Raw genomic sequence first — 26,894 nt, forward strand, 5'->3', positions numbered from 1 at the left:
ATTATAACAGCTTAGCAAAACACAGGTCGTAACAAATGTTGCGTTATAACAAAACTAGAAAGAAAGAAATTTCTCCTATATTTTCTGAATTTTCTCATGAATCTAAAAAAAAGTATTAATTTATCACGAACTTTAAAAAAACAAGCAAAAACCCCTACAGGCTTTGTAAAACCAGAAACTGCTTAAGTTTTCTTTCTTCTTTTCTCCCCCCCCCCCCCCTTTTTGTGTAACAGCTCTGCAGAGAGGAAATTCCTCCATTATGTAATGTATTTTGAAATACTCTCCTCTCACCAGTCTTTTTGGCAGCATTCTGATGGCTGGAAAAACTTTGTGTATGTTTTCAGTTGTCATTGAAACTAGTGTCATGTGAGAAGATGGCCTCCTGATTCTTAAACACATAAAACCAGCTTCTTCCTCTATAGAACTGCTGAAGATTCATATGCCTTCCAAACGCCTTGAATAGATGTATCTTAAGTCTGAAGGGACTTATCACTGGCCAGTCTCATGCCGATATTCTTTGTGCCAAGAAATCCTGACTTTTGGCTCAGTTAAACTAATCATCTACCAAGCAATAAATGCCTCTGTATCTAAGAATGTAATGACTTAATGCAGAAAGCGTATGGTAAGAGATACTGAACTCTTTCCTTTTTCTAGGGCACATACAAGATGGTGTCTAAAGAGCGCAGCTAGAGCAGTAACTGCAGGTTTCCTTTCTAAGGTTCTGCATTTTTTTTGCAGTGGGGTGATTTGCTGCCATCTTCAATTTGCATGGCATATGGAGTTGGTTAATTATAAATAGGCACTGTTGTGCTGTGGTGAGTTGTTCATATTGTACATCAGATTCTACAAACCAGCTGTTTTCTTTAACAATAATAAGAAAAAAATATTCCATTACTTAGTAGTCTGTTCCTTAATACTGGATGTCTGCAGTGTGCAATGGCTGTGTAAACTATGAAGTGCTTTTTCAAGCATTCAGAATAGTTGTTAAGTATAATAACAGCAAGAATCGGGCAGCGAGGGAGGACTGAGTAATAGTAACTTGTACATAAAAAAAATTTTTCCTTATTGATGTCACAGGTTACAAACTTTCTTGCAGTCTGTGGGCGACATTTGATACCTGTTATTGATCTTTTGGAACCAAACTTAAATCCCTGACTATTAGTTACTAAACTGAGTACTTTTTACTTCCTAAGGTCCTGTGGTCTGATTCTTCAGTGACGTTGGTAACCAAATCTTCCACTGAAGTGACTGAATTTATTTCAAAGGTAAAGGCAATACGAAAAATACTTGAAAATGGAGAGATGTTTTGACCCTGTATGTAATTTTGTTCAATGACATTTTTCAAAATGTACTGAGATAATACAGATAGATTGAATTTCATAAAATGTTTGACTTGCAAATTGCTGTGCCTTGAATCTCCTATGAGTAACAAGTCTTATTTTCACTTACTATTTGTAATATCCTCCACCTTTAGCTATCTCAGCTGTATCCAGAAGAAAACTTGGAGAAATTCATTCCTTGCCTAGCTGGTCCAGATTCATTTTACCTAGAACGGAACCACATGGACCTGGAATCAGACCTTAGGTATGCTGTGTTTTTTATTGTTGTGGGTTTTTTTTATCTTGACACTTGGCTTTTTTCACCAAGTGGAAGAAAGAAACAGGAAATAGAAATATTATGTTCATACTCTACTTTCAAGAAATTAGAGCTTGATCCTAAGCATTATTTCTTGACATTCTACTAATTCCAGTGCATTAGAATTTTTCAGGAATTCTTTCTTCAGAAATACAGATGGTAATAATATTCTGTATTAAGCTTCCTGGAGAACTGATATTTCCTCATTCCTTGCTAAAAACAAATAGAGGATCATTGGCTTTGCAGAAGCTTGGTTTGGACTCAAAAAATAGCCAAAACTGCTTTAAAAAAAAAACATCAAAGGTCAGGAAAAAATAGCTGCCTGAATAGTTATCCTTCTGTATTGAGGGATGGGTTGTGGGGATTTTCCCCCCACCCCTCTTCACAGAGTTTTTTGTTGTCTCGGTTGTTTTAAGTTGTCGTGATGTTTATTTTAATTTTAAAAAGGTAGGTATGTATGTATTATAGCCATTAAATTTTTGGAAGCCATTAACAGCTAAGAAATTTTTGAAGCCTTAGATAGTACCTCCTCATGTTATCACAAATCACCTGGCCATTATCTAACCTAAACCAACAATTTAAAAATCATCATCTGTGGCAGGTCACATCAGTTCTCTCTTTCTAAATACTGAAATGGTTTTGCTAGGAAAAGTTGAGGGACTTAAATTATTTTCAGCTACTACTGTCTGTATCTGCAAAGTATTAAATGACATTTTAAAATACTAATTAACTTTTGTTAGAGCTTCTGCTAAACACCTATTTTCCGTAAGTCAAGACAGACTTTTATCCATCATTGGCAGTGTGGATATTGTTTTTCCATAGTCAGAGCCAGCAGGTGCATGCCTAGATTATTTTTCATGGCAAACAGCATTAACATTTCAAACAGTAACTTCTGTGCTTTGAGGATCACAGCCTATTGACAAGAATTAGGGAGGGTAAGAGAAAATGCATGTTGCTGCTGGTGCTGTTTAGCTAGCAACACTTTACAAATCTAGGTTAATAGAGCAGCAAACTGCATTTACACAGCAACGGTTGTATCTTTGGAGCAGAGAAAGAGGCTGTTCTGTTAAGTGCTACATATTTGAAAAATTCAGAAATGAACTGTGATTTTTTCAAGGTGGAAAGCACATTGTGTGTATAGTTGAATTATTTTTTATTCAAAGACTTTTAAAAAAATGACGGAGATATGGTCAAAATGCTTTCTTTTTTTAAACAATTTTCTATACATTTTCATATCTATAGAAGATGTGGCAAAAGGCAGCCGAGTTTGCATGACAACAAGAAGTTTAGTCATGTTGATAGAACACACTTCATACATTGCACAGTTTTAGGAGATTGCCATTTTTTCCCCCCAAAAGAGGCACAGCAGTCCCGGCAGAATGTGACATAAGTTTTACAGCCTTTTTCCCTACACTGCCAGACTCTGCATCTGCTGTTTATCTCGAAGAGGAGAAAATTAAATAATGGATACATCTATATTTTACGGTCTTAGGTTTGTGAATTTGAAAGGGAAGTTTCAGGTTTATATTTTAACATTTTCTGCCTTACAAGTGTTCAGTGTTCCTAAATTAAGTATCTTTACTGAAACACTAAACAGAGTGAAAGCAACACAATGGTAATGTGTTTTAAGTATTATTAAGGATAAGAATGTCCATATGTTTCAAGTCTACTTTGATTCAGAATTGCATGGTGTTATTAATTTGAAAGGTCTTTTATGTTTTAGTTTCAAAATTTCAAATTCAATTTCAAAATTTCACGTACAGTCATGATTACATAGGCAGCTGCAAATCAAATATAACAGAATGGGGGGTTTTGTTTGCTTTTGATGAACACGCAGGTATTTGGCACCATTACCTTCCCATGTGGTGAAAAATGACCACGTTAGAAAGTTCTTCAGCACTTCATCTCCTTCACAGCAACTTCAGAGTTCAAGTAAGTTTAAATAAAGTTTAAAAATGAATTTTTTTGTACTGATGTACATTTCATAAACCGATGCCATTTGTAACTTCCGCTCCCTGTTTTTAGATCCTGGCAACCCCTCCCTGTATAAAGTAGGAACTACGCTGGGAACATCTGGAAGGTGAAATATTTATTTTGTTTACGTTTGTTCTGGTTCGTTGTAAAACCCCATTACATAGGTAATTCTCTCTCTCACCCTGGGGATTTATTTGCATCTACACTTTCATATTAATCTGTAGTAGATTTTAAGAAATTCTAGCCTTAGTGTGTGATCTGCCCAGAAGAGACAAATGGTGAGAATATTGGTATAAGGTACTATTAGCATTCCTAGTGTTGTCATTTGTTCATTATTCACATGCCTTAAGAAAACACATCTTAGAGCTCAGTTTAGGTAATTGCTTGAAGAAGAGTTTTGCAGCGAGTTGATCACAAATACAACAAAACGTAGGTAACAGTTTGCAAGTCAAAATATAACGTGATACAATTACTGGAAATGGAAGATAGAATTCAACTTCAGCTTTAAAAACAAAGAATATAAAATGTAATTACCTTTGGACCAAACTTTCTAGCATCGTGACAGAATCTCTTGTCACTGGCGGTTATCACATCAGCAGCGGCTCTTAGGGGAACCTTTTGACCAGCTTTATATGGGAGATGAGACAATTGCAGTGTTCCTGCTGGCAGTAAAACCTATGAACGTGTGTTCTAAGCAGCGTTTCTCAAAATGTTTAAAGCTGTAACTACTAATTGGCATCAACACTTCAATGTTGAGCTGTGGTGATGGATGCTTTCTTCATGATCTGCTGCTTACTGCGTAAGTCATAATGGTCTCAATCACATACTTAAAAGGAATAATGATCATCTGAATTGTAGGCACAGATCTGGTTGTCCCTAGTGTAAGTCTTCCTGGGTAAAGGGAGACTAGAGCATCTCTGAAAGGGTTTTTTCTCTCTAGAGCATATTTGAATGTTTCCTTGTACAGCAGGGGTTTTCCTTTCAGAGGGAGGAAGGAAGCCTCTTCCAAGGGAGGTAGAAGTCAGCCTTGGGAAAAGGAGGGAAGAAATCCTTTTGCCTTTTGTTAGGATTTAGCAAACTCGGAACTCATTCTTTTAAGAGGCAATTTTCATTTTCTCCAACAAAACCCAGAACCCTCCAAGGAGCCAATATTGTGGGTTATTTTGCCACTTCCACATGTAAAAAAAATTTCCCCAGGATTATATTTGGGCTTCTTTTTTTCTTTTTAATAATGCAAAGCTGCACCAAGGGCATTCTCTCTAAATCTTTTTTAAATCACAGAGAGGTAGTAGAACATATATTTTCTGTGATTATAGAAGGAAACCTCTGCTAAAGCTGAAGATAAGGCTTACCATTTGCCATAAACTGCACTGTTTTTATTGTGCTGTTGAACAGCATATGTACAAACCTGTAACTTGGATCAAACAGTGCAGATTTTACCAGAAATCCTGGAAGTGGTAGATCTGTATGGCCGTAGTAGCTGAACTCTGGGTGACAGATTCAATGTGCTAAATCAAATTATGTTACTATTTTGCAGACCTATATGTGGAGTGGCTGGCATTCAGTCTTCTCAGAATCACGTTCAGCACTCGGCTGCTGCTCCCGTTGCACTACCCCACTGTTCCCATGCAGGAGGTACTGGCTCATCACTGGCCTATCGCACCCAGATGGACACCTCTTCTTCACCCATGTTAATGTCTTCCAGTCCACAGACCCCTCAGACACAGGAGCAAAATGGGATCTTAGACTGGCTCAGGAAACTGCGGTTGCACAAATACTATCCTGTCTTCAAACAGCTCACCATGGAGAAGGTAGGGCAGTAGATGAAGAAAAGGGTGCCATCTCTTAAATTATCCTTATATTCTCTAGTGCAGAGAGAGAGGCTGCAAACATCTGCACTGAGAATTTCAGAAGTTTTTGGCAAATGCCGTGAAGGTTTGTGCTCTCTTGAAGCAATAATATTTGGATGAAAACCTTCTTTCTGTTTTCGATATGTGTGTTGTCCGGGGCCTGGGCTGTTCAACAGCTGCTGCCAGTTTCAGAATTCTTCACTGAATGCTTGAAGATCCAACTTGCATGCTGTTTTAGGAGCTCTGCTTTGGCTCCCTGTTCATCCCTTTGATGTGCAGTAGATAGCTAAAATTGGTTGATTTTTTTTTTTTTAAATTTCTGCTTCTTGATTGATTTTTCTCCCAAAATATTGGTTATCCTTATTTTCAAGAACAGATTCACAGAGATTTCTGAATTGAACATCAGCGTGTGCACGTACCTCCAAGTGAATGTGAGGTTTTTGTTTTCTGCAGAAATTCTTGTGGAAAAATAATCGCTTATGTATTTGCATAGTAAGAGTCATGAATGATACCTATGTGTGCTGGATTTTGTCTAAATAGAATACTTTTGCAGCATTTACCCAGCTCCATCTGTAAAAGTCATGTCTGCTCACTGTCTTTTAGCCTTGAACGCCCTCTAGTGGACTAAGTGCTTAGGTTGAGCCAGGTCTAAATTGGGATGGCTTTGTGCTGGTTATAGTACGTTGCATGTATTTAATTATAGTCTGTTACCAGAGTCTTCTGATTTTATTTTCTTCATTATGTGAGTGGAAATATATAGTGGGTTTTTTTCTTTATTAAAGTAGCAAAGCTGTGCATATTCTAGTGTGTTTTAAAAAAGCACGTATTATTATGCATACTTTGCTGGCTTTAATTTTCATTATAATATAAACTTTTATATTTTATTTTCATATTCTATGTCTGCATTTTATTACAAAATTTAATTTTGGAGTATATTTTCCAATTAAACTGATGAGATGACTGCACATTAATTTCTGTGTTAAATGACACAACTAGGAAAACTTTTTTTAAGAGAAAGAGATCCTTAAACTCATAGCACGAAGTTCTATTTTAATATGTACACTAATTACTTCATCTTTATTGTGAATAGTTACTGTAAGCACACACCTAATTAAATTTAATCTACAGATTTCTTTCTTTCATGCCAGTCCCCCACATTTTTATTCTACAGTGATTGTATAATTTAAAACTGGAGTAGAGAGTTTCTCTGAATTAACAAATGTTAAAAAAATGGCTTTAAAGTTGCCTTTCAGAACAGATTTTTACTGAAAATGTAAATAAGAATATTTCAGGCTGTAAAACTAATAAGCATGGCATTTTTTTCTTTACAAGTTTCTGAGCCTTACTGAGGAAGATCTGAATAAGTTTGAATCCCTCACCATGGGAGCAAAGAAGAAGCTCAAGACCCAGCTAGAGTTGGAGAAGTAAGTGGGGGTGGGGGAGACTGTCTTTTTAAGGTCCTAAGATATTTAATGAAAGTTTTACAATGGTCATTGCTTTCCAGACCATAAACCTACGAGGATTCCCACCTGTAAATGGGCATAATACTTATCTCCCTGCCTCTGCAGTTGTGTTGGTTACTTTGAAAAGTTCTTGAAATGGAGGCCGACTAGTTAATATTTAGTACTTACTGGTTTACTGTTGTGTGTTCAGGGTTGTGGTAAGGATAACCAAATGTAAAGAATTTGCGAACTCCGTTTTAAAAGGACATGGCAACCTAGTCATAACATAAATGCCTGTCTTCACCTGTCACATTGACAGCTCTTCTAAGGAGGGGGATGTTTTTTAAATAATTTTAAAAAGATACATGCTGTTGCTTGGGTTTTGTGGGGGTTTTTGGGGTTTTGTTTTGTTTTTTTTAAAACTTGTATAACGGGTATTGTAAAGCAAGTGTGCAAAGCCCATTTAGGTTTTGGGCTTACCACCTACCTGAGCTTAGTGGGGTAGGAGGGAATCAGGCAAGCAAGCCACTGAGCTGTAGGGTTTGCAAGCTCAAGTGATGCACCCAGAAAGTCAGAGTGCCCAGCAGGACTTTTTCTTCGTAAGATCTGACAATTTTTTGGCTTCCAGTCAGTGCGGACAGAGCACAGCTGCTTTGAGAGCCTCCTTGGTGTCCCGCAGTGACCCAAGCCAGCTGTGGCAGCTGCAGCCACTCGGAGCTGGGGTGTGGGTTGCCAGATGGTACCCATACAGGGTCTGGACTTCTAACTTTGTATGGGGACAAACCACTGAAAGTCAGGGCTGTTGCAGGTATCCCTGGTCTCAGGAAGATCACAGCTTTATGTGGTGGTGGTGATACAAAGAAGGCTGGTGCTCTGTACCATATTAATAGCCCTTTGGGGAAACTGATGCAACAGATTGTCCTATTTTTTTATATCTCCATTTAGAGGGAAATGTTTATTCTGAAGCTACTGCAGTTACTTAAAAAGCAATTAAAAAAAAAAATCCAAATGCATGCCCATTTATCAAAGTTCCTTGACAGCATATTTCATCACTCTTAGTTTTTCCAGAGTGTGTTGGCAAAATGAAAAATTTGGACTGCGTTGCCTTCTCTTCGGTTTTGGTGTGCATGGCTAGGTTTGGGATGCACTTCAGTAAAGTGTGATAGAATTTAGTCACTATTTGGTGATGTTTTACCTTGTACAAATAAGAGTATTGTAATCAGATGGCAAGCAGTCCAAATGTGACTGCTGGCAAGAAGCTATGGTCAAGATTGATGCAATTTCCAAACGTTTCCATTTGAAATTAGCATAACATTTAGTGGATTACTTAGTGGGCTTTGTCTGCTTCAATTTCATTCAGAAGTTGATTTATCTGTTGTGCTTTAGCCAGTTTCTGCTTCTTCATATGTTTCTCCATCACCCTGTAGAGAAAAATCGGAGAAACGGTGCCTAAACCCCACAACACCTTCTTCAGTTACCAGCAGCGGTGTGGCAAGGGTTCCCCCTACTACGCATGTAGGGCCTATCCAGAGTATTCGTGGCAACCATGCTGCAGGTAAGAAAGAGGAGCAAGGGACACTGCTGTGCTCTCGGGGCTGAATATGTCCTTGCTCAAGAGCAAGCTCATTCTTACGCTGCTTTTTCACCAACCTGTAGTAAGCTTTATCTTCCAAAATGTCATTGGCTTAATAGGGAGCAATCAAAAAGTCCAATTCCTGCGTATATGGAGTGCAATAAGAAGTAGCTTCCTCTTCCTGGCCTCCATGTGAATGGCTAGCTGCACTAGTCAGCAAGTGTTACCCCTCCAGACCCCTGCTTCTTAGCTGATACGTATCTCTGTAAATCTTGAGCATCACTGTATGTTAGATGGTGTCATGAAACAGTTGTAATTAGGTCCTATCAAGTAGGTGTTACCACTCTTGTTTGCTTTCCCTGATTGCTCGCACGCCCTTTATCTGCAGAGCTGCGAGTGGATGTGGATCAGCCAGCCCACCCACTGCCCCGGGAGGGCAGCTCTTCTGAGTACTCCAGCTCTTCTTCCAGCCCCATGGGGATCCAGACAAGGGAAGAGAGCTCAGACAGTGCCGAGGAGAACGAGAGACGTAAGCAGAAACAACCAAAGAGTGTGCCTGTGTTGCCCAGCTTTGTCTAGTGAAGCAGTTGTATTTATAGATGTTTCTGTCCCTAGGTTTAGAGATTCACTTAGACGGTTCAGAAAAGGAGAAGCCAGTGATGTTACTGAATCATTTCACTTCGAGCTCTGCCAGACCCACAGCTCAGGTCTTACCAGTGCAAAACGATGCAGGCTCCAATCCGTCCGGCCACCACGCTCTGCCAATGCAAATGATGTCAGCGGCCTCTACTCATATCACCCCCATTCGGATGCTAAATTCAGTGCATAAATCAGACCGTGGCAATGCAGACATGAAGCTACTTTCATCGTCCATGCATTCTCTTTTATCTTTAGAGGAAAGAAATAAAGTTTCTCCTGGACCTAGGGGCAGCATAAAAATGGAAAAGAGCTTTGGAAATGCAGTGGTGGATGTAATGTCTGCATCTTCTCCCCACCAGCCCTTGCAAGTGCTGTCAGGGGCTGCTGAGAACAGCTCACCCACATCTACTATTAACTTTGGTCCTCGAACCAAAGTCGTACATGCTTCAACTCTGGACAGAGTGATAAAAACAGCTCAGCAGCCGGGATTAATAGTAGAAACAAGTACTGCTGCCACTGTAACATCCAGCACAGTCTTCCATGTGGCTCGTCCACCCATCAAACTCCTGGTGTCTTCGTCTCTTCCTACCGATTCTGCCATTGCCGGACAGACTTCCTGCTCCAGTAATATGCAAATAACGGTGTCCCCTGCAATAATAAATCCCCGGACTGCTCTCTACACAGCCAACACCAAAGTTGCCTTTTCTGCAATGAGCAGCGTGCCAGTGGCGCCAATGCAAGGCAGCTTCTGCGCAAACAGTAATGCAGCCTCCTCCAGCAGCCACCCCTCCACATCATTTGCAACCATGGCGAATTTGCCCAGCTGCCCTGCACCCAGCTCCAGTCCCACACTCTCATCTGTCGCCGAGAACAACTTCTACAGCAGCAGCAGCAGCAGTAGCAGCAGCAGCAGCAGCAGCAGCGGATCCGCAGGGAGCATCCCAGTACCAAACCAGAACCATCACCACCATCACCACCAGCAGCAGCAGCCGCAGCCACCCGGGTGCATGGTGTGCAGCTCCTGCGGGTGCAGCGGGAACTGTGGTTCGAGTGGTATGACCGTCAGCTACGCTAACTATTTTCAGCACCCCTTTTCAGGACCTTCAATGTTTACTTTTCCGTTTCTGCCCTTCAACCCTTTGTGTAGTAACGGCTATATCAACACGCAGCAGTACAACAGCAGCACGACTTTCCCCGTGGTCCACACCGCTTACAACAGCGGTATAGCACCGGACTCCGTAATGACTGGGCAGTCAACGTTTGCGGTACCGCCAATGCAGAACTTTATGGCAGGGACAGCAGGGGTGTATCAGGCACAGGGAATGATGGGAAACAGCAATGGTTCAAGTCACAAAAAAAATGGGAATCTCTCCTGTTACAACTGCGGGGCCAGTGGTCACAGAGCTCAGGACTGCAAACAGCCTCCGATGGATTTCAATCGACAAGGTAAAAGCAGGTGGAGGGATTGATGTGGGATGTGGCTTACATGCAGAGCGTTGTGTTTAGCCAGGGGGAATGGCAGGAGGGAGTCTGGTCGCAGTGCCGTAATCTTTTCATTTCTGACTTGCATAAAAAAAAAAATCTTGTTCTTGAAGGCTGGTGGTTTTGGGCTATATTGGCAAAAGTTTAAACTTGGTTTTGTGCAGACCCAACACAAGGACAGGGCCCCAGTAAGGCCCTGGGTCAGACCCGGGTGTTCTGCGGGGCTTGTGCTGGTTTCTGGGAAGGAGAGAAGCGGGCTCTGCAGGAGGGAGGGAAGGAGCTTCTGTGGACAGGTTGCAGCGGAATTGTTGTTGCTGCTTATACCTTGTCATCCAGGTCACCTTGAGTTATAACTGCAAGTTCCCCGGGAAGTTTACAAACTGACCATCTCTGTTCCCCCTTTCCCTTCCTCCCCAAAATAGTAACCTAAATGAAGAATTACTGTTCAAATGCTCTTGAAGGTCCTGTGTTTGCTGCTATAATTATTTTGTAGGGCATGTTGCTTACATGGGTACAGCACAGGCTTCTCCAGGAGAGAGTCGAAATCTGTCATTCCGGGCAGGAAACAACTAAGAGAGAAATGCTACTTTACTGAGAGCACTTCTTAGTTCCATTTTTCTTGTTTATTTTGGTTGACATATTGTGTTGAGATAATTTGCACGTGGTGTAGTCTTAAAAAATTAAATACAAACTTTTGACTGGAGCGAACAGCTCTGAGGTGTTATGTTTTGCATTGTGTCTTGTCTATAATGTATGTCTGTATCTGGTTTTATACGGTGCAGACAAGGTCTCAAGTATTTGATCACTATAAATTAACAGGTGACTGATTTTGAGACAGCAATTTACAGCAGTGCTAAAATGTAACTAATTAGTGGAGTTTCTGTGGCTAATATTTTGATAGTAGCCAGTGGGCAAGAAACAACACTGCCTCGTCAGTCCTAATTCGGAGAACTTCAGAAGTGTAGTCTGCTGTCTTTTTAAGCTGAATTTCATTTCATTAATTAAATTTCCATTTAAACTATCCCAAACGAATTTTTGCCAGCCCTGAAACGACATCTAAGCCGGTGAGTTTTACTGTGTAAAGCTATGATTTTCATTTACGCCAGCTGCAGACACGTGCTTGTCAGCCTCTTCTGCAGCTTCACCGCGGCGCTGCAAGCTGGTGGTACGCTGCAATATTGCGTTACACGTCTAATAAGAAGCAGGTTGTTTTAGAAAGTTCTGAGATGCAACAGATGTGAGAAGGTTGATGATGTTTAATTCTTCTGTTTCCTCTCCCCCAGGTACGTTTAGGCTGAAATACGCTCCTCCCTCTGAAAGTCTTGACTCCACAGACTGATATTTTATCTGGCAAGAAAATACTGTAAGCCATGGAGATACAAGGAGATTGAAATACAAAACTGAGACGTCCAGTTGCTGTTAAGCTTAATGTATTTTTTAATCCAAAGGTGCTTTACTTTATTAGACTAGGTAGAAAATCTAGCTTAGGGGTGCATCAAACCCATTTTTGATTGCCAAATTCAAGCTTGGATCTTGTTGTTGGAACTTCTGACTACGTGTCATAGGACCGATGCGTACTGGATGGATGGTGGAGCTGGCCAGCTGCATTTTCTGTTGCAAGTACAACATCCGAGGTACTTTTTTTACTGGAGAATGTTGCCATAGGTGGACTTTCTAAGGTGAAATGTCTAACTCCAGGGCAGCTACATTCTGAAGTTGAAGCTGGAGGCTGAAGGTAGGAGCGGCCGTTCGCCAGAAGGACTTTGGCACCCCTGGGCTAGGTAAAATGTCTACTTTTTTTCAAAAGTGATCAGGCACTAATCTCTGGGATTTTTAAGGATTGCACTACAGAAGAATGTAAAACTCTTCAAGCTTTCTGCACTTTTAGCAGACAGTGTCACTCTGAGACCAGTGCAAGAGGCAAAGAAGTTCCAACTTTTAAAAATTGGCACCAGCAGGCTATGTGACTTAACTACACAATAAAAATCTTAAGTAAGTCTCTCCTTTCCCTTTCAAAAGAACACACAGAGCAGTTTCGGTTCCTTCTGGAAACAAACTTGTGCTTCATTGTCTCACTTATTACTAGATAGTGCTGGGTTCCCAGCAGTGGAATAAACTTAGTTTCCAAGGGTCCAAGTCCCAGAGACTCCAGAGTCATAAAGGCTTCAAGGATATTTTCCTGTAATACACAAAACAACCTTTACGTCCTGTTACTGTATATAGGTCTCTTTCACAGAAACCTTATTATTCTGCTTTTGTAAATGAATTTTAAACCATCCTAAAAAAAAGAAAAAGAACTCTGGCAGCAGAGTTTGTAAGCTTTTGCTTTACTTTATATAAAAAAACCCTTTGACTCCTACCCCAAGGCTTTTGCTACAGGATTCAGAAGTGGTAGAAGTCAAACATGTAAAAGGTAGTAAACTTCATTATTATCAAGACTTTGAAGGACTTATTGTCAGCCTCCTTCGTTGCAATAGATTGTAGATGACTAGCTTTGGTGTTAACTACTTAGCGTACATAATTTGTGGGTGACAAATCTAAATTAGGACTTGAGAGGAAGCCAAACAAATCTTGAACTGCTAATTTGAAACAGTTTGGTCCTGTCTGGTTGAAAGAAGATACTAATCCTCATGGCTCACCCGAGGAATTTGACGGCATTAAATGGGTGAGGCCTTCTCTTTAAAATGTCTGACATAGAGATATTTGCATACTGTAATTTGGAAGACACCTTTAAAGTCTGAAGCCTTGTTTACACTTGGAGGTATTTCTTACACCAATTTAAACCACACCAGGATGAATAGTATTTGTAGTGGCGCAGCTGACTTTCACTTGGAAGTGAGGGAAGTCATATCTGAGAAGGTTTTGAAGTGGTGCAGAGCTGCCCCGAGGAGATCGGGCCTTAGTAATGAAACATCAGTGTGAGGGGGTAACACAGTAGCTTGACAGTCGAGACCTTCCTGGACCATGTTGATAAGAGAGAAATGTTCTGGGCCATCCTTCAGTCCCACTTTCTCAGTGGGCAGTCGTCAGCCTCGCCGGGCAGGCAAGCAGGATAAATGAGCGTCACCGGAGAGGCACAGTAACGTGAGATGGCAAGAAACCAAACTCGGTCCAGGTAGCGATCTGCAGCTCATAGCGGATTTGGCTTCGTGGAAACCAAAATTTAAATTTGCATAACGTTTGGTTTTAAAAAAAGATATTTTTTTATTCCTATGCAATGAAAAAAAAAACCCACCAGATTTGTGTATCCTCAGCCCAGCTCACACTACCCGCAGTATTGCACACACTGTTGAAACGCTTCTGTTCGCTCTGCCTACGTTTGAGGAGGTTACCTGTGTTCTAATGAACAACCTTCAGACCTACAACACTAAAGTGATGAAAACTGACAATGCAATTTACTTTGCCTTAATGAGCTTGAGACAATGGTAGGAACAATCTGTCATACTGTATTACGCTGAAGGAAACGTGCAGTTTTCAGTGACGATGTTTACTATTTCCAGCTTTGAGGGTCTCTCCAGTGGCCTGGAACATGTGCTGAAAGCCAAACCTTAACATTATTTTTCTTTTTTTTTCTTTCCACTTTTTTTAAAACAATGTTTTAAAACTGAATTGTATTTAAATAAACTGTATTTCAACACACGTGCAAGTGTTAAAAACCCTCTCAAAATAGCAAAAATCAACAGCAAAAAAAAAAATCTGTACCAGTTTCATTTTGTTTTAATGCCCAAGGCTGGGCACACAGTCTCGTCTAATATTCATCACAGAGTTGAAACCATAACAAAAGGACTGTAAAACTGAACTTCTGTCCAGCAAACTGTTTCATTCCTTTCTTCAGAGCTTTCTTTGGGATTGTTTCCTTTGTGTAAAGTTAAGGCTGATGTTTCTTAAAGTGGCTTATGTGTACTTTTAGGTAACGTTTTTAAATGGTGAAGTCTGGTTTTAGAGTAAGTTCAAATTCAGAAGTCTTGAGTACCTTAAAGCAACATGAGTGTAATGGAGAAATGTTTGGTGAGCCAGCAGCAGTTGCAGAGCCTTCCCTCCATCAGAGCGAGTTGTGGCTTCAGATCTGCTAGTGAATGCTGTCCACTTTGTACCAAGAACCACCAAAGTTGGTAAGTCTGAATAGAGCACTTTAGTTCCATAGAAGAATACTTAACCTGTTTTTAAAAGGCACAAATCCATCTTTTTACCCCCGAAAAGTAAGGCAGCTTGTTTTAGAATAGTAGTTCCAGCTTCACTGGCTGAAAGAACCAGTCCTTGAAGCCTATTTTTATACATTGAAAGATGGAGATTTCAAAGAATGCTATTTATTGCTATCTTTGTCCTGAAAGTATAAAAAGAATTAGTTCTCAAAATGGATTTTGCTGTGGAATAGAAATGATTTTTAGGTGTAAGACAGAAGGGAATCCCAAGTCATCTCGCTGCAGGGGCATGGAGAAGTTAGCGATGAGTCTTCCCTCAGGGGAGTGAGCGACGTGTGGTGCAGTTTCAGAAGTGTTTTCCGTTTGGGAGTGTTGGTGATGGAAGTACTCGAAACAGGATGGAATTTCCAGCAAACTCCTCCTCGCGCTGGCAGTCTGCAAATTAAGCATTAATAGATATGCCAGGCTTGACGCTAAACAGCAGGAGAGTGAAGAGGGAAGCCTCATTTTAGCAAGCGAGGTATTTGGATCAGAGTTCCACAATACTTTTCCTTAAAACAGCATGTCACACTCCACTTTTTGTGAAACTTTTTCATGCTACGGTCATTAAATCTTGGCAAATTAAGTGCCAGACTTCCAAAAATAACAGTCTAACACTAGACCTTTACCGTTACCCAGAGTTCTGTTTCATGCTCCTTCTCGCTGGCAAGCTTCAGGGTGAAGGTACTCAAAAATTCAGTGTAGTCTGTGGTATTCAGCAGAGCGACACTCCTCCCCAAAATAAAAATGACATCATCGGAAACCCCTGCATATGGGTTAGCTATTTGTTTATTGGAGGTCACAGACACTCGGAGCTGTGGATTCGGGGTAGTCTAGAACGCCTGTTATAAATGAGATGGATGTGGGCAAATCTGGACAGAAATCCATGTATTGAGCACTCACAAGAGTCTAGAAAACACTTTTGCTGGTTGAGGCCCCAGTAACCCTCCTGCCGCCCCGCTCGCCACCATCTCTTGTAATAAACCCTTGGAACTACCCATTTGCTCTCTTAAATTTTTTCTTATGTAAGCAAGAAACGTGTTGGTACTGAAGCAGAAAGCAAATCCTGTGTGTTTTCAAGTGCAGATTAACAGCTTCTCTTGGACATAACTTTCCACTAGGAATGAAGGAAACTCCTGCTCCCATTTGAGCCATTTCTTTTACTTCGGTCAATTCTAGTATTACAAATTGTGCATGTAACTTTATAAATATTTTAAATAGTTTTGTAAATATTTAATATTCAGCTAATTTGATTTTGAATTGTAAATGTCAAGTATTCTGGTATTGGGATTTTTATGTTTTATTATACTTTGTTAAAAGTAAAATTGTACATTTTTAGAATGTTTTTATCTGAGTAAATTTAATGTATGGAAAATAAAGAGTTAAACAGACTCCCTTTGTATTTTTTTAATTTAAAGGGGCTTCATCTGTGTGGAGGCTTCTCCAGCTTGGCAGTTAGCAGGGACTTTTTTTTTTTTAACTCCTTTTATTACTTTTGCTGTCTCTCCACCCACAGACATCTGCTGGTGAATCACAGATCTATTACAGTGCTTGCAGTTGCTCTCCTCTCCTTGACTCGGCTCCCGGTTGATCCAAGGAAGCTGAGCTGCTCTGAAAGGGTTTGCGCTTGTGGTTTCTTACCGGGAGCGGCCGTGGCCTGACTCCAGCTGCTGACCCAAGCCTGTACCCGATTTCACCGTGAAGGAAGGAGCTGGGGGGAGGATGAGCAGGGAAATTTTTGTGCCCTGTTCCGAAGGACAGCAGCAGCCGCGCCTCCAGGCTCTGCTCAGCCACCTCGGCTCGCCCCTCATGCAGGGTATGTCTGCGCTGATGATCGGGGTAAGCAAAAGGAATCGCCAGCTCGCTATTTCCTTAGAACTTTTTGTGGCTGGCGCCTGGGGTCATTCCTGATGAGCAGAGTCCTGCTCGCAAGAGCGCTGGGGTTCTGAAGCCGTGAGGAAGAGGTTGGTTGAGCAGGAACAGAAACAAAACGGGGATATGGAAACTGGTCCATGTGCAGGCACGCCCTGGTCCATACCTGTCTAGAGAGCAGAACTGTTCTACAGGGCAATCACACCTGAAATTCCTCCTGCTGGAGGGCGGCAGCTCCCTCTCCCAGTTCTTAATGAGGAACAGTACCACAGGCTTCAGTACAAGTGTCTAGTCATTGTCAGCAGGACCTAGTTCACTACCTTGTGCGCCCTGAAGCAGGTGGAACAGACCTCTGTGCCCTTCCCTGCGGAGATTCGATTTACAAAAGCTGTCTAGAAATAACCACACAAGCCATAATTAAGTTGGGATGTAATCCATCCATATCAGCACTGTATTAATTTTAAAAAAGCAACATTTGTACAGGAATATCAGTCAATCACGTCGTAATTACAAGTATGGTTGTCAGTTATGAGTTAAACAATTTCTTACACGAACAAAACTAAACATAGAACAAGCTGCATTTAAAAGTTTACATTGGAGTAAAAACACAAAGAACAATAAAAAATCTGAAGTAAGCGTGAACGAGATGCATGCAAAGAGGTGTAGATAGGTACAAACTGTACACCTTACTGAGCTAGAGTGCCAAGACGCAGTAGTATTGCTTCTTTTTCCCCCTTTATAGTAAGTTAGCTTCCAGTAACAGATGTAGTTAGTTCACAGACACGTAATATACAAGAGTAATCTCATCCTGCTATGCTTCACTTGACAACGACTCTAGAGGAAAAACACGGGTCCTACGAGATACCTTTCCTCTGCACAGGCTGCCTCCCTGCTCAGGACAGTAGTAACACCAAGATCTTCCAAACCCCGTGCAAATGGCAGGAGACTTCAGTGTGATGGAAAAAAAATCTTTTGTTCGTCAACTCTCAACAGCAACTCCTGGATGTGAGCTGCTTTTAAAAGCGCTTCTCCCTGACCTCCGCCTCAGTGGTAACGTGCAAAACAAGTGACAGACTGGTTAGGCAGTGTGGGTTGGTAATTCCAGTGGCATGTCCCGAGTCCAATGTTCAGTACGGAGGTGTGTACAGCAAAGCCGTTTGCCCGCTCGCATTGGAGGGCTGGAACGCACCTGCCCTGCCGAGCAGATGGAGACAGCGAGGCCAGGCGGCACTCCCAAGAACGTGAGCGATACGGGCGCCGCTCATGTCTCGGATCACACCAGCCCACTCTGCGGCCGGTTGCACGCATCCTGACAGCCCCGTGTGCTGGCAGCGGGTCCCTCGACTACCTTTTCCCAGCAGACACTCTGCCCGGGCAAGGGAATGGCAAACCTCTGGGCTAGAGGGGGGTGAGCTTTTGGAAGAGTGCTTGTATGAAGAACAGTGTGTCACTGAACAGAGAGGGGTTGGAAATTCATAACAGACTGGAGTTTATTTCAATGTTACCTGTCCAGGTGTGTATTTTACAGTTAAACACTTCCTAAAACTACAATAAAGCTGTGGTGTTTGGTATGAGTATTTCAGAAACTGGCACCATTCCTAAGTTTGTGGTGCCACAGAAAACGGAGACAAAAAGAGTTGTACTCCCCCAGCTCACCCCAAGCTCTTGCCTTGACTCAATGCAGCACTGACACGAGTCTGATCGAGCTGCAGGAGACAAAGCTCTGCTTCAAAACATTAAAACGTATTTGCTCTCATCAGAAGCCTTCCCATTTAAAAAAAAAAAAAAAGCTTTAAGGAATCATAGGGAGATTTTCCAGAAAACTGTCACAGGAAACACTTCAGCTCCTCCCTGGTGCCTGTTTGCTTGTTAAAAGTCAATCGAGTGTCCCTTTATTTGCAATTGTCACATGTACAATTGGGTTCCGTTCATAAAGTCCAGAAATGTAAATGTGCCTGTGTGGAATATTACAGCAGGTTTCAAAGCTGGAGGTGCTCGTCTGTACTGTTTAATAGTCACAAACAAGGCAAGGTAAGATGAGACACCTGCTAAAGCAAGCCTATGCTAAGGTACTGAGAGCGTAGGTGACATCCGTTTCTTTCCCTGGGGTGCATGTGGGGAAGAGTGGGGGTGATGGCCAAGGGTAAACCAAAATCCTAGGCTAGAAGCCGCTTGCGTGTCTTAGACAGAAGATTGCACTCCGAAAGTCTCCTGAGAGGCGTACACCATGTACAGGAACCCATCCTCGTCCTTCTCGCTCTCGTACACCTCGGATATGGGTGTGGAAACGCTCACCATGCTGTGTCCGTTCACCAGGAGGAAGAACGCCTGGTTGGAGTTCAGCTGCAGGCGTCGCCTGTTGGGGGGAGTTTGGGGGAGCGGAAGGGGGAAGGAGTTTGACAGTGATGAATATGCATTTCCACTCACATTAACAAAGGCTTTAGGACAGACGGCAAAACAAAGTCCTCCAGCACGGACGGCAGGAAGGTGTCCCCACCCAAAGCAGCCCTGCCACCGGAGAAGGCATTTGCTTCCCACCTCAAAGCTGTATTAAATTCATCTACTAAGTCCAGTCAGATATATCCACTGGACAGAAGCCCTTATGTCACTGGAAAAGCTACGCTCCAGAAGGGCATTAAACTGAAGCGAAAAGGAAGAGGTACTCCTTGCCAGCATGATCCCTGTACAACCAGCAAACATGTAAGGCCTGCAGGACCTCTGCCTTGCAGCTCAGCTCAACAGCATCTCACTGGAAATGTAAACTCAGCCTGACCTTGAGAGATCCGTGTGAAGATGGGGGGGGAGGATGGGCAGAGCTTCCCTGCGAAGGCCCTGGACCTTTTAAACTCACTTTGCCAGCAGCTCTGTAACAGCCTGCGTATAACCTTTGGAACATCTTGCCCCCTCTTCTCCTCCCTCCCAGAAGAAGCATCATGGGAAGGGCAGAGAGCAACAGACTTCACAGGCTGCGTGGCACAGTGAACATCTAACTGAGGGGTTTCCCTTGGCTCATTCATTCTGGTTGGGGGGAAATAGGTATTTCTGCCAAACTGCCTACTGGAAAGCAGGTTTGCAGAGAGGAGCTCTCTTACTACTTCCTAAACCAAGTAAGCAAGAGGAACTCAGATACGTGGAGGTGCAACCAAAGAAAGAAGGAAACACCAACAGATCAGAAAAGCTTCCTGCTGCATCCGCTCGCTGCTGAGGGGCAGCAGCAGCTGGAAACAAGGATTTATTTAGCCTCCCAGCCACAGCCCTGGAAAGGGACCCTTCCAAAACCAAGCTCTAATCACTCCAGAGACAGCAGGCTGAGAGAAGGCAGTGGCTGGCTGAGGGTTGGGAAGGACAGGCTTTGCTATGCACAAGAGGGGCTGGCTGAGGACCAAGTCCAGCTGGGACCAAGTCACCTATTAACAATGAAGCCAAAGAAAAAAGGTTGGGAAAATCCTTCAGCTTGCTGTTAACCTTTTTGCCCAGGGCCTTTAATGTTCATGAGAAATTCTGGAAGACTTGAACAATCTGGCTCCTGCTTCCAAAACCCTATCTCGTTTTCTTACTCTTTTAAGAGCTGGGATTTGCTTACGATAGACAGTTTTTGTACAAGCCTCTGAGGCAGGGAATTGTTTGGACATGTGAGACAACTCTCAGTTTTTACAGTTTGTGGCCTCCATGAACTAGCTCCCTGTACACCATGACCAACAAAAAGCAAAATCTGGTTTGCTGCTAACTTCCAAGTTTACTGCTTGAGAACTCTTACTAATAAAATATTCCTTCTAAGCCAGGAGAAATGCACTTCTAGCAGAACTTCTGACCACAATTTCAGACCACACAACTTCCACTCCATGGCTATTTCCCCTTTGCCTTTTGTTTTAAGCAAAGCTCAAGCACCAGAGCGGGGCAATACTCAAGCCACAGTCTGCACAAACAGCTGGGACAAAAAGACACTGGTCTGAACATGTGTTTTTCAGGCCTCAACACTGCCATTGAGGGAAACCTCATCTCACAATCAAAGTATGCCAACATCAACCCTAAGCAACAGCTCAGAGCTCTGGCTATGAGCCAAAACTCCTCCTCCAGTAGGTGGGAAGAGGCAGGCACTCTGGAGAGGGACTCCCAGGCGGAACACCAAGAAGGCATCCTAAAATAGCCAAGCGGGAAGTGTTGGAGTCCTGGGCCAGAAGCACCCATATTAGACAGGGATTTGCAGCCCCAGACTTCCTCCTACATCTCTGGGAACCAGTTATTTCTCTTGAAAGCAGACTAACAGCTCAGCTCTTTTCAGAGTTTTTTTCCAGCAAAGCCAAAGGAAAAGCACCTTCTCATGAATTTGTCCTAGTGATGATACCAAGCGCTCATTAGATGAATTTTCCATTTAAAGAGCTCCCAAATGCATACAGCAGGTGGGGAATTAACAAAGAATCATAGTCTTAGGTTGATGCAGCTTACACTGAAATCACAGCATACTACCTGATAATTTTGATTAGCTCGCTCATGTTGACATGATCTGGCACCAGGAACTTGGTCTTATCCAAAACTGGAAGCTGCTTCTCTCCCTTGTACCTTTCAATGATCACCTAAGAAGAAACACAAAAAGAAAGGAGCAGAAGATGTGAAAGGCAGAAACGGTGTCTGGTGCCTTCACCTCACCCCTCCATTTTGAACACAGCAAAGTACCGGCATTTATGCTAAACTCCATTTCCTTTCATTTGTGAATGCAGTATCTCGAATCTGAAAAGGAACAATTACAATTATCTTCACGTGCTTCTCTTGTTCTGTTTGCAAGAGTCACTGCACTAAGGGGTAACAAACAGGGATTTAACAGCACACATCCACAGCTTCAGTGCGGTTTTAGAACAGTTCATTTGCTGGAACCATTTAATCTAGCACTGAATAACCTGGCAACAAGGAAACCCTAGAAAAGATAAAGCACACTTCCCTCTTACGCATTACAGTGGCTGACTAGAGGCTTGGGCTGCTACAGAAGTCTGCAAACTCAAGCAGTTTTCACTAGAATTTCTCCTGTTTCAGGCCATCCCTTTCTAAGAACTACACCTCCAGATTAGTACGCTATTCCATCCACCTTCCATGCTTACTCTAATGCATGAGAGAAAGCTACTTGTGAAGGGTATAAAGCCTCAAAGGAGAGAATTTCCTCCTCCTTAATCTCAAGACAGCATGCTTAGGAACCAGTAATTCTGCCAAGACTGTTATGTAGTAACTACTTAATTCACGAGGAAATTGCAGATTTTCCAATTTAAGAAGCATCCTGCCCAGCAACTGTATGTAGTTCCTGCTTTTAAGAAATGATCTCAGAATTCGTGCACTCCTGTTTCCACAGCCATGTGGGTTTTGTTGTTTTTAAATCAACGGTAGCTACGTGACACCATTCACTTGGATCATTTCCATGCTCACAGGGCCTGGCTGTGTTGATATTCAAAAGTTGCACAGGTGAAGAGATACTGAGCCAATTTAATTATACCAGAGAAAGACTTCCTTACACCAGTTTAAATAAATGCTGGCTTATTCTGGAAAAAAGACAGCTCTATTTTTAAAAAGGTAGACCATAACCAATAGATAATATTTGCAACAGCAAAATGAAGGATGTTGACAGCACAGCAGGGATTTACCATCTAGCGTGACATTGCCATCTTATCTCATCCAGAACTGCTAATGATAATAACAAGGCAGTGACTCAAGCTAGGACATGGACAGGCAACAACAGCAAGCCTCCAGCTCCTCCTCTGCCATAGTTGGGAGTTTGCATCACTGCATCTTCAGCAAGTTACTTAGGTACCTCTGAATTTTTGCTAGTATTATGTCCATGGCTGACTTAAAATGAGAGCTTTGCTATAAATCAATGGCTTTCAATCTGTGGTCACAGAGCTTGGGGATTACGGCTAAGTGATCTGTGAAAGGTGGGTGAAAAAGCAATCTTCTTTCAGGAAACCGATTTGTTAGGAAAGGGCCTTTTGGGAAAACTGCACATTCCAGAAAAGTCAGAAAATCTCTGCTGTAAAATATTACTTGTTCCCACGCCCAGCAGCAACAGCTTTGAGATGACGTAGTTTAAAGCTAAAGGAAAGCTGAAAACCTTTCAGTTTCTATTTGGCATGGAGGCAACAACTGCTTCTGTTAATGAACTTGCACTGGAACTGCAGACGGTTTGCAAGCAGTTTGTTCACAGAAGAATTTCCACTCACAGGGCTCATCAGCTCTCGTCACTGAGAGCCAAAGGCTGAGGTGTCCGATTAAGTTCTCTCTTCTGCCCCCCAAAATGTCCTGAGACCCTCCCTGTTCCACCAAATGGCCATAAGGACAGTTGCATTTATTGTGTACTGCAGCGACAGCCATCACGCAAAAGCCCACCATTTGTGAAGAACTCATCAGCAATACATCACAATTCCTGCCTTTTGCTTCCTAGGATGCTTTGCTTTGCATTTGTAAACTTGAGGATGCCATAAATGAAAGAAAATAAATATTTAAGCAGCATTTGGAGCTGACCAGCTAAAGAAGAGTGACAAGATGAGGGCTGATCTCCTCTTTGAGGTGAGGTGGAAGGGTTTGACAGCCAAGCAAAGACCTGGAGACCTCAAGCAAAGGCCCATTTCCCAGAAGGCAAGCGTTTCTGTCTTTCTCAGCACAGATTGGTGATGAAAGCCGTATCTGTCTCTACATTACTGTGTATTCTTCTTGGTTCACCTCTGCAGACTCTTCTTTTGGAGAGGAAAAACACTGAGATGGATGAGAAGAGCTGAACACTCAGGAGAATCTCAGAGCTCAGCCGGGGCATGGTTTTCTTTGAAGTTGCAACATGCAACTTCAGTACACAGGAAACCCCATTTCCTCCAGTCCCCAGCTAGCACCTTGCTCCACCACACTGGCTGCCAGTTACTAGTTTGAGAATGGTTCTGAAATCTAGGCTTAACAACCCTGAACGGCCAAATTTTAATTTGGTCTCACCAGGACAGCTCTTTTACAGGTTTCTAACTACTAAAAGAACATGAGACTGGAAATTGAAGTGAAAAATGGAAAGAACCTGACTTACTGGTATTTTAGTTGGATGCTGATCTCGAATCAGTCGTACATCTTCCACTCTTTGCTCTGCAAGAGATTAAAAAAAAGTCTGGTCAAACATCTACACTTAATGCTGTTATTACCTTATTTTTCCACCACCGAAGAGAGTAGCAAAAGCCACAAAAGCAAATTCAGGCAAAGCAGTTTTTCAAATGGGACAGCACTGTCACAATTAAAACCTCTCCTTTGACAGATGATCCTTTGCTCTTTAACCCAAAGTGACAAGTACTGCATGCACGCTGCCTGGGACTCCTAGAAAATGTTAAAGGACATAGCTTCCCCCCCCCCCCCCCGCCTCATTTTCTGCCCACTAAAACAGACATTTAATCTCATAAATTTATGGCATCAAATTACACCACCCAAGTTAATGACTAAATATCCTGTACTATTCCTGCGAGATCCCAGAAAAGGAAGTTGTCAACAATTACTTGAGAGCTAAGATGAGCTGCAGCCTGGCAGCATCAGCTTACGCTGTGCATTCTAGTATTACCGAATTACAGTTTTCTATTTTGATTATGCCGCACCCATTGTTGCAGAAGCTGCTGGTAGGTTCTTGTGTACCCAGACATTTCACTGCTCTCTGTGCCAGTTTTCAGGATGAAGTTCACCTCTCCTCAGACATAAATATTAATAGCACAGATATTATAAACCAGGCTAAAGTACACGTCTGAGCCAAAGTAAACAGGCACAGTTGCTTTTAGAGGCAGTTGTATCTGCTTATACCCTGCCTACTTTCAGATTCAGTGAACTCAATTTTAACCTCTCCAGTTCTTTTGAGCAGGTCGGGGCTTTCCAGGCCATCTCCATCTTATAAACACCTCTCAGAGAGAAGATTTAGTGTTGCATCACAGCTTTAACAGACACCTACGTAGGGATGTTGCATCACAGCTTTAACAGACACCTACCTAGGGAGAGGTGCTGCTCACGGGAGAAGAAGAGCTTAGATCAGCACTCGTCAGCCCAACTTGTTGCTGGTATGCTAATGCACAGGACACACTACCTGTCCCGTCACTCAGCAATAACATCAGTCAGGTCTCCATTAGTCCCTATTAAGTTTGCGTGCATGAAATACATCTCTGCGCCTTTTTACAAGCCCAGTAAGGAAATGCAACTCACGTGAATCATGGTTTTAAGCTGGAGGTGAATCAAGCAGAACTAAGGCAAGGAGTATGCATAGCCTTCACCTGACTGCAAGACCGAGAACCTGAAAGCCATCCTGCTTCACATCTCACAGCCCAAGCCACGCTCTTACAGACCAGCATTAACACTTCAAGGGCAGAGATTACTAGCTAATTAAAATACTTTTTAAGATTAACCAGAAACACAAGAGATACGGGGAGTACAAGAGATCAACCTTCAACCTAGCAAGTGCAAAGAGGTTTGACTAACTTTTCAACTGAAACAGTTTTTTTCATAGCAATGTAATTCAGCAGAACTCCCTGGAGTAGAAAAAACATAAACTGGACAAATCATTAGGATTATTGTATATAGCGTGTTCAAAATCAGGCTTCAGTCAGCCACAGATAAACACTGTTCTCTGACGACATTAGTTGCAGTGGCAACTGCTTGGCTGCCATCCTAGCTGAACTTAATACCTGCAATAGAGGCTGCTGACAGGCGATGGGGTCAACAACAGTTTTGGAAGACTCCAAGAAAAGGGGCAGCTTAAACACAGACTCTGTTAGATCAAAATTCCTTCCACTTCAATGTGGGGAACAGCTTACATTTAACAGAACAGCAAAGGCAAGGGTGGGTGCACCAGAAAGCTCTCATAAGCAGCTTGACTTTAACCCAAAGGCAGAAGGAAAAGAAAATCTGGATCAATTACTTCCACCAATTCCATTTTACGTATGGGATTTTATAGTTCACGCAGAAATAGGTTACGCTGCCAGTTCTTGTTACCCTCGGAGCATTTCAGCCTACCTCACTGACACACATGAAGAGATACTGAGCTCTTTGATTGCTTTGGTCCCATCCTAAGCACAGAAAGGAGTGTTGGCACCGCTCTATCAAGGCTCTTCTTTCTAGAAAGAGACTAATCTCATTTGCCCAGCCATCATTACACAGCTCTTTTCGATGCCTTGCTAGTTTTCCATAACTAAATGGAGATAGGAGGCATCCCAGTCCACTCGCAGCTCCCTGCGTAGAGAATTCCTCATACCACACCAAGCACCAAACTGCAAGTGGAGCTTAATTCTCCTGTCAATAGCGCAGACGAAGCCGGGCCCTGAGCAGACACGTCGGGGAGGGAAGGGCAGGCCCAGCTCCTGGCACACAACGCAAAGTGATATTTCCAGGCTCCTGGGAATTTTGCAGTCAATAATGGATGATGCGGAGAGGCGATCTCCCTACCCCAAACCCCTCTCCCAACGCACCGCAGAGCTCGCCCCGGCGCAGCAACTGCTACCCACCTCCACACCTCCCTCACCATCCCCCCCGAACACCCAAAAAAGACCCCTGCCCCAAAACTTCCAGCTTCTCCCCCCACGGCAGAGAGGCTCGCCCACCTTACCGGGGCAGAACAAGCCCCGTGGCCACGCAGGGGAGCGGAGGCCTGGCCGGGGTTTGTTGCCATTTCAGCCCCGAGCAGGCGGCGACTCCCGTTTCCCCCGAGAAGCCGGAGACAGTTTGTTTCCGTTTCAGCCCTCGGCGGAGCGGCACAGCGACGCCGGTGACCGGGACAGGGCGGCCGGGCCCGCTCCGGCCGCGGACCCCCTTCCCCCCCCGCTGTCAGCGGGAACCGGCCCCGGTGTTGGGATCTGAAGGGCTCTTAACGAGATCTGCCCCCTCCCCGCCTCGCCGATTCCCCCCCGCAGCGAGGGCAGCCGCCGCCGGCCTGCCCCGCCGGCCCGCCCGAGCGACGAGGCCCGGAAGGGGCCGGGGAAGCCGGCGGACGGTGTCAGCGATTCTGCCCCGCCGCGTCCCTTCGCGGGGAACTCACCGAAGGTGCGGCGCTGCTTGAAGCTCTTCTCCGAGGGCATGGCGGCGGCGGCTCGGCCTCAGGCCCGGCGGCAGCTCTGCGCGGCGGCAGCGAACAACTCCGAGTGCCGGCGCCCGCCCCCCGCCGCCGCCACCGGCGACTCCGCCGTCAGCTGACGCCGAGCGTCACGGTGGGGCGGGCACGGCCGCGGCGACGCCGACATCTTGAGTGTGGCGGGGCGGGAGCAGGGGG

General features: G+C 43.4%; 2 protein-coding genes across 2 annotated transcripts in view; one reads left to right on the forward strand and one right to left on the reverse strand.

Moving 5' to 3' along the window:
* The window catches only part of ZCCHC14 (zinc finger CCHC-type containing 14), a 55,682-nt gene extending 39,515 nt beyond the window's left edge, over positions 1–16,167 (forward strand). The window contains exons 4-13 of the mRNA XM_069793319.1: positions 1,194–1,265; positions 1,475–1,584; positions 3,473–3,567; positions 3,661–3,715; positions 5,147–5,420; positions 6,792–6,883; positions 8,329–8,456; positions 8,863–9,003; positions 9,090–10,559; positions 11,879–16,167. Coding sequence (XP_069649420.1) covers positions 1,194–1,265; positions 1,475–1,584; positions 3,473–3,567; positions 3,661–3,715; positions 5,147–5,420; positions 6,792–6,883; positions 8,329–8,456; positions 8,863–9,003; positions 9,090–10,559; positions 11,879–11,934 — 2,493 coding nt within the window. The 3' untranslated portion in view covers positions 11,935–16,167. The remainder of the gene's footprint in view (positions 1–1,193; positions 1,266–1,474; positions 1,585–3,472; positions 3,568–3,660; positions 3,716–5,146; positions 5,421–6,791; positions 6,884–8,328; positions 8,457–8,862; positions 9,004–9,089; positions 10,560–11,878) is intronic.
* Positions 16,168–17,065: 898 nt separating this feature from the next.
* On the reverse strand, positions 17,066–26,820 carry MAP1LC3B (microtubule associated protein 1 light chain 3 beta). The gene is made up of 4 exons (XM_069793320.1): positions 26,664–26,820; positions 23,694–23,749; positions 21,116–21,222; positions 17,066–19,004 (listed from the first exon to the last, which is right to left on the reverse strand). The coding sequence occupies exons 1-4, from the start codon at positions 26,701–26,703 to the stop codon at positions 18,830–18,832; spliced, it is 378 nt and encodes a 125-aa protein (XP_069649421.1). The 5' UTR covers positions 26,704–26,820; the 3' UTR covers positions 17,066–18,829.
* Positions 26,821–26,894: the final 74 nt, after the last annotated feature.

This window comes from Haliaeetus albicilla, chromosome 10, assembly GCF_947461875.1.
Source record: "Haliaeetus albicilla chromosome 10, bHalAlb1.1, whole genome shotgun sequence".
NCBI lineage: Eukaryota > Metazoa > Chordata > Aves > Accipitriformes > Accipitridae > Haliaeetus > Haliaeetus albicilla.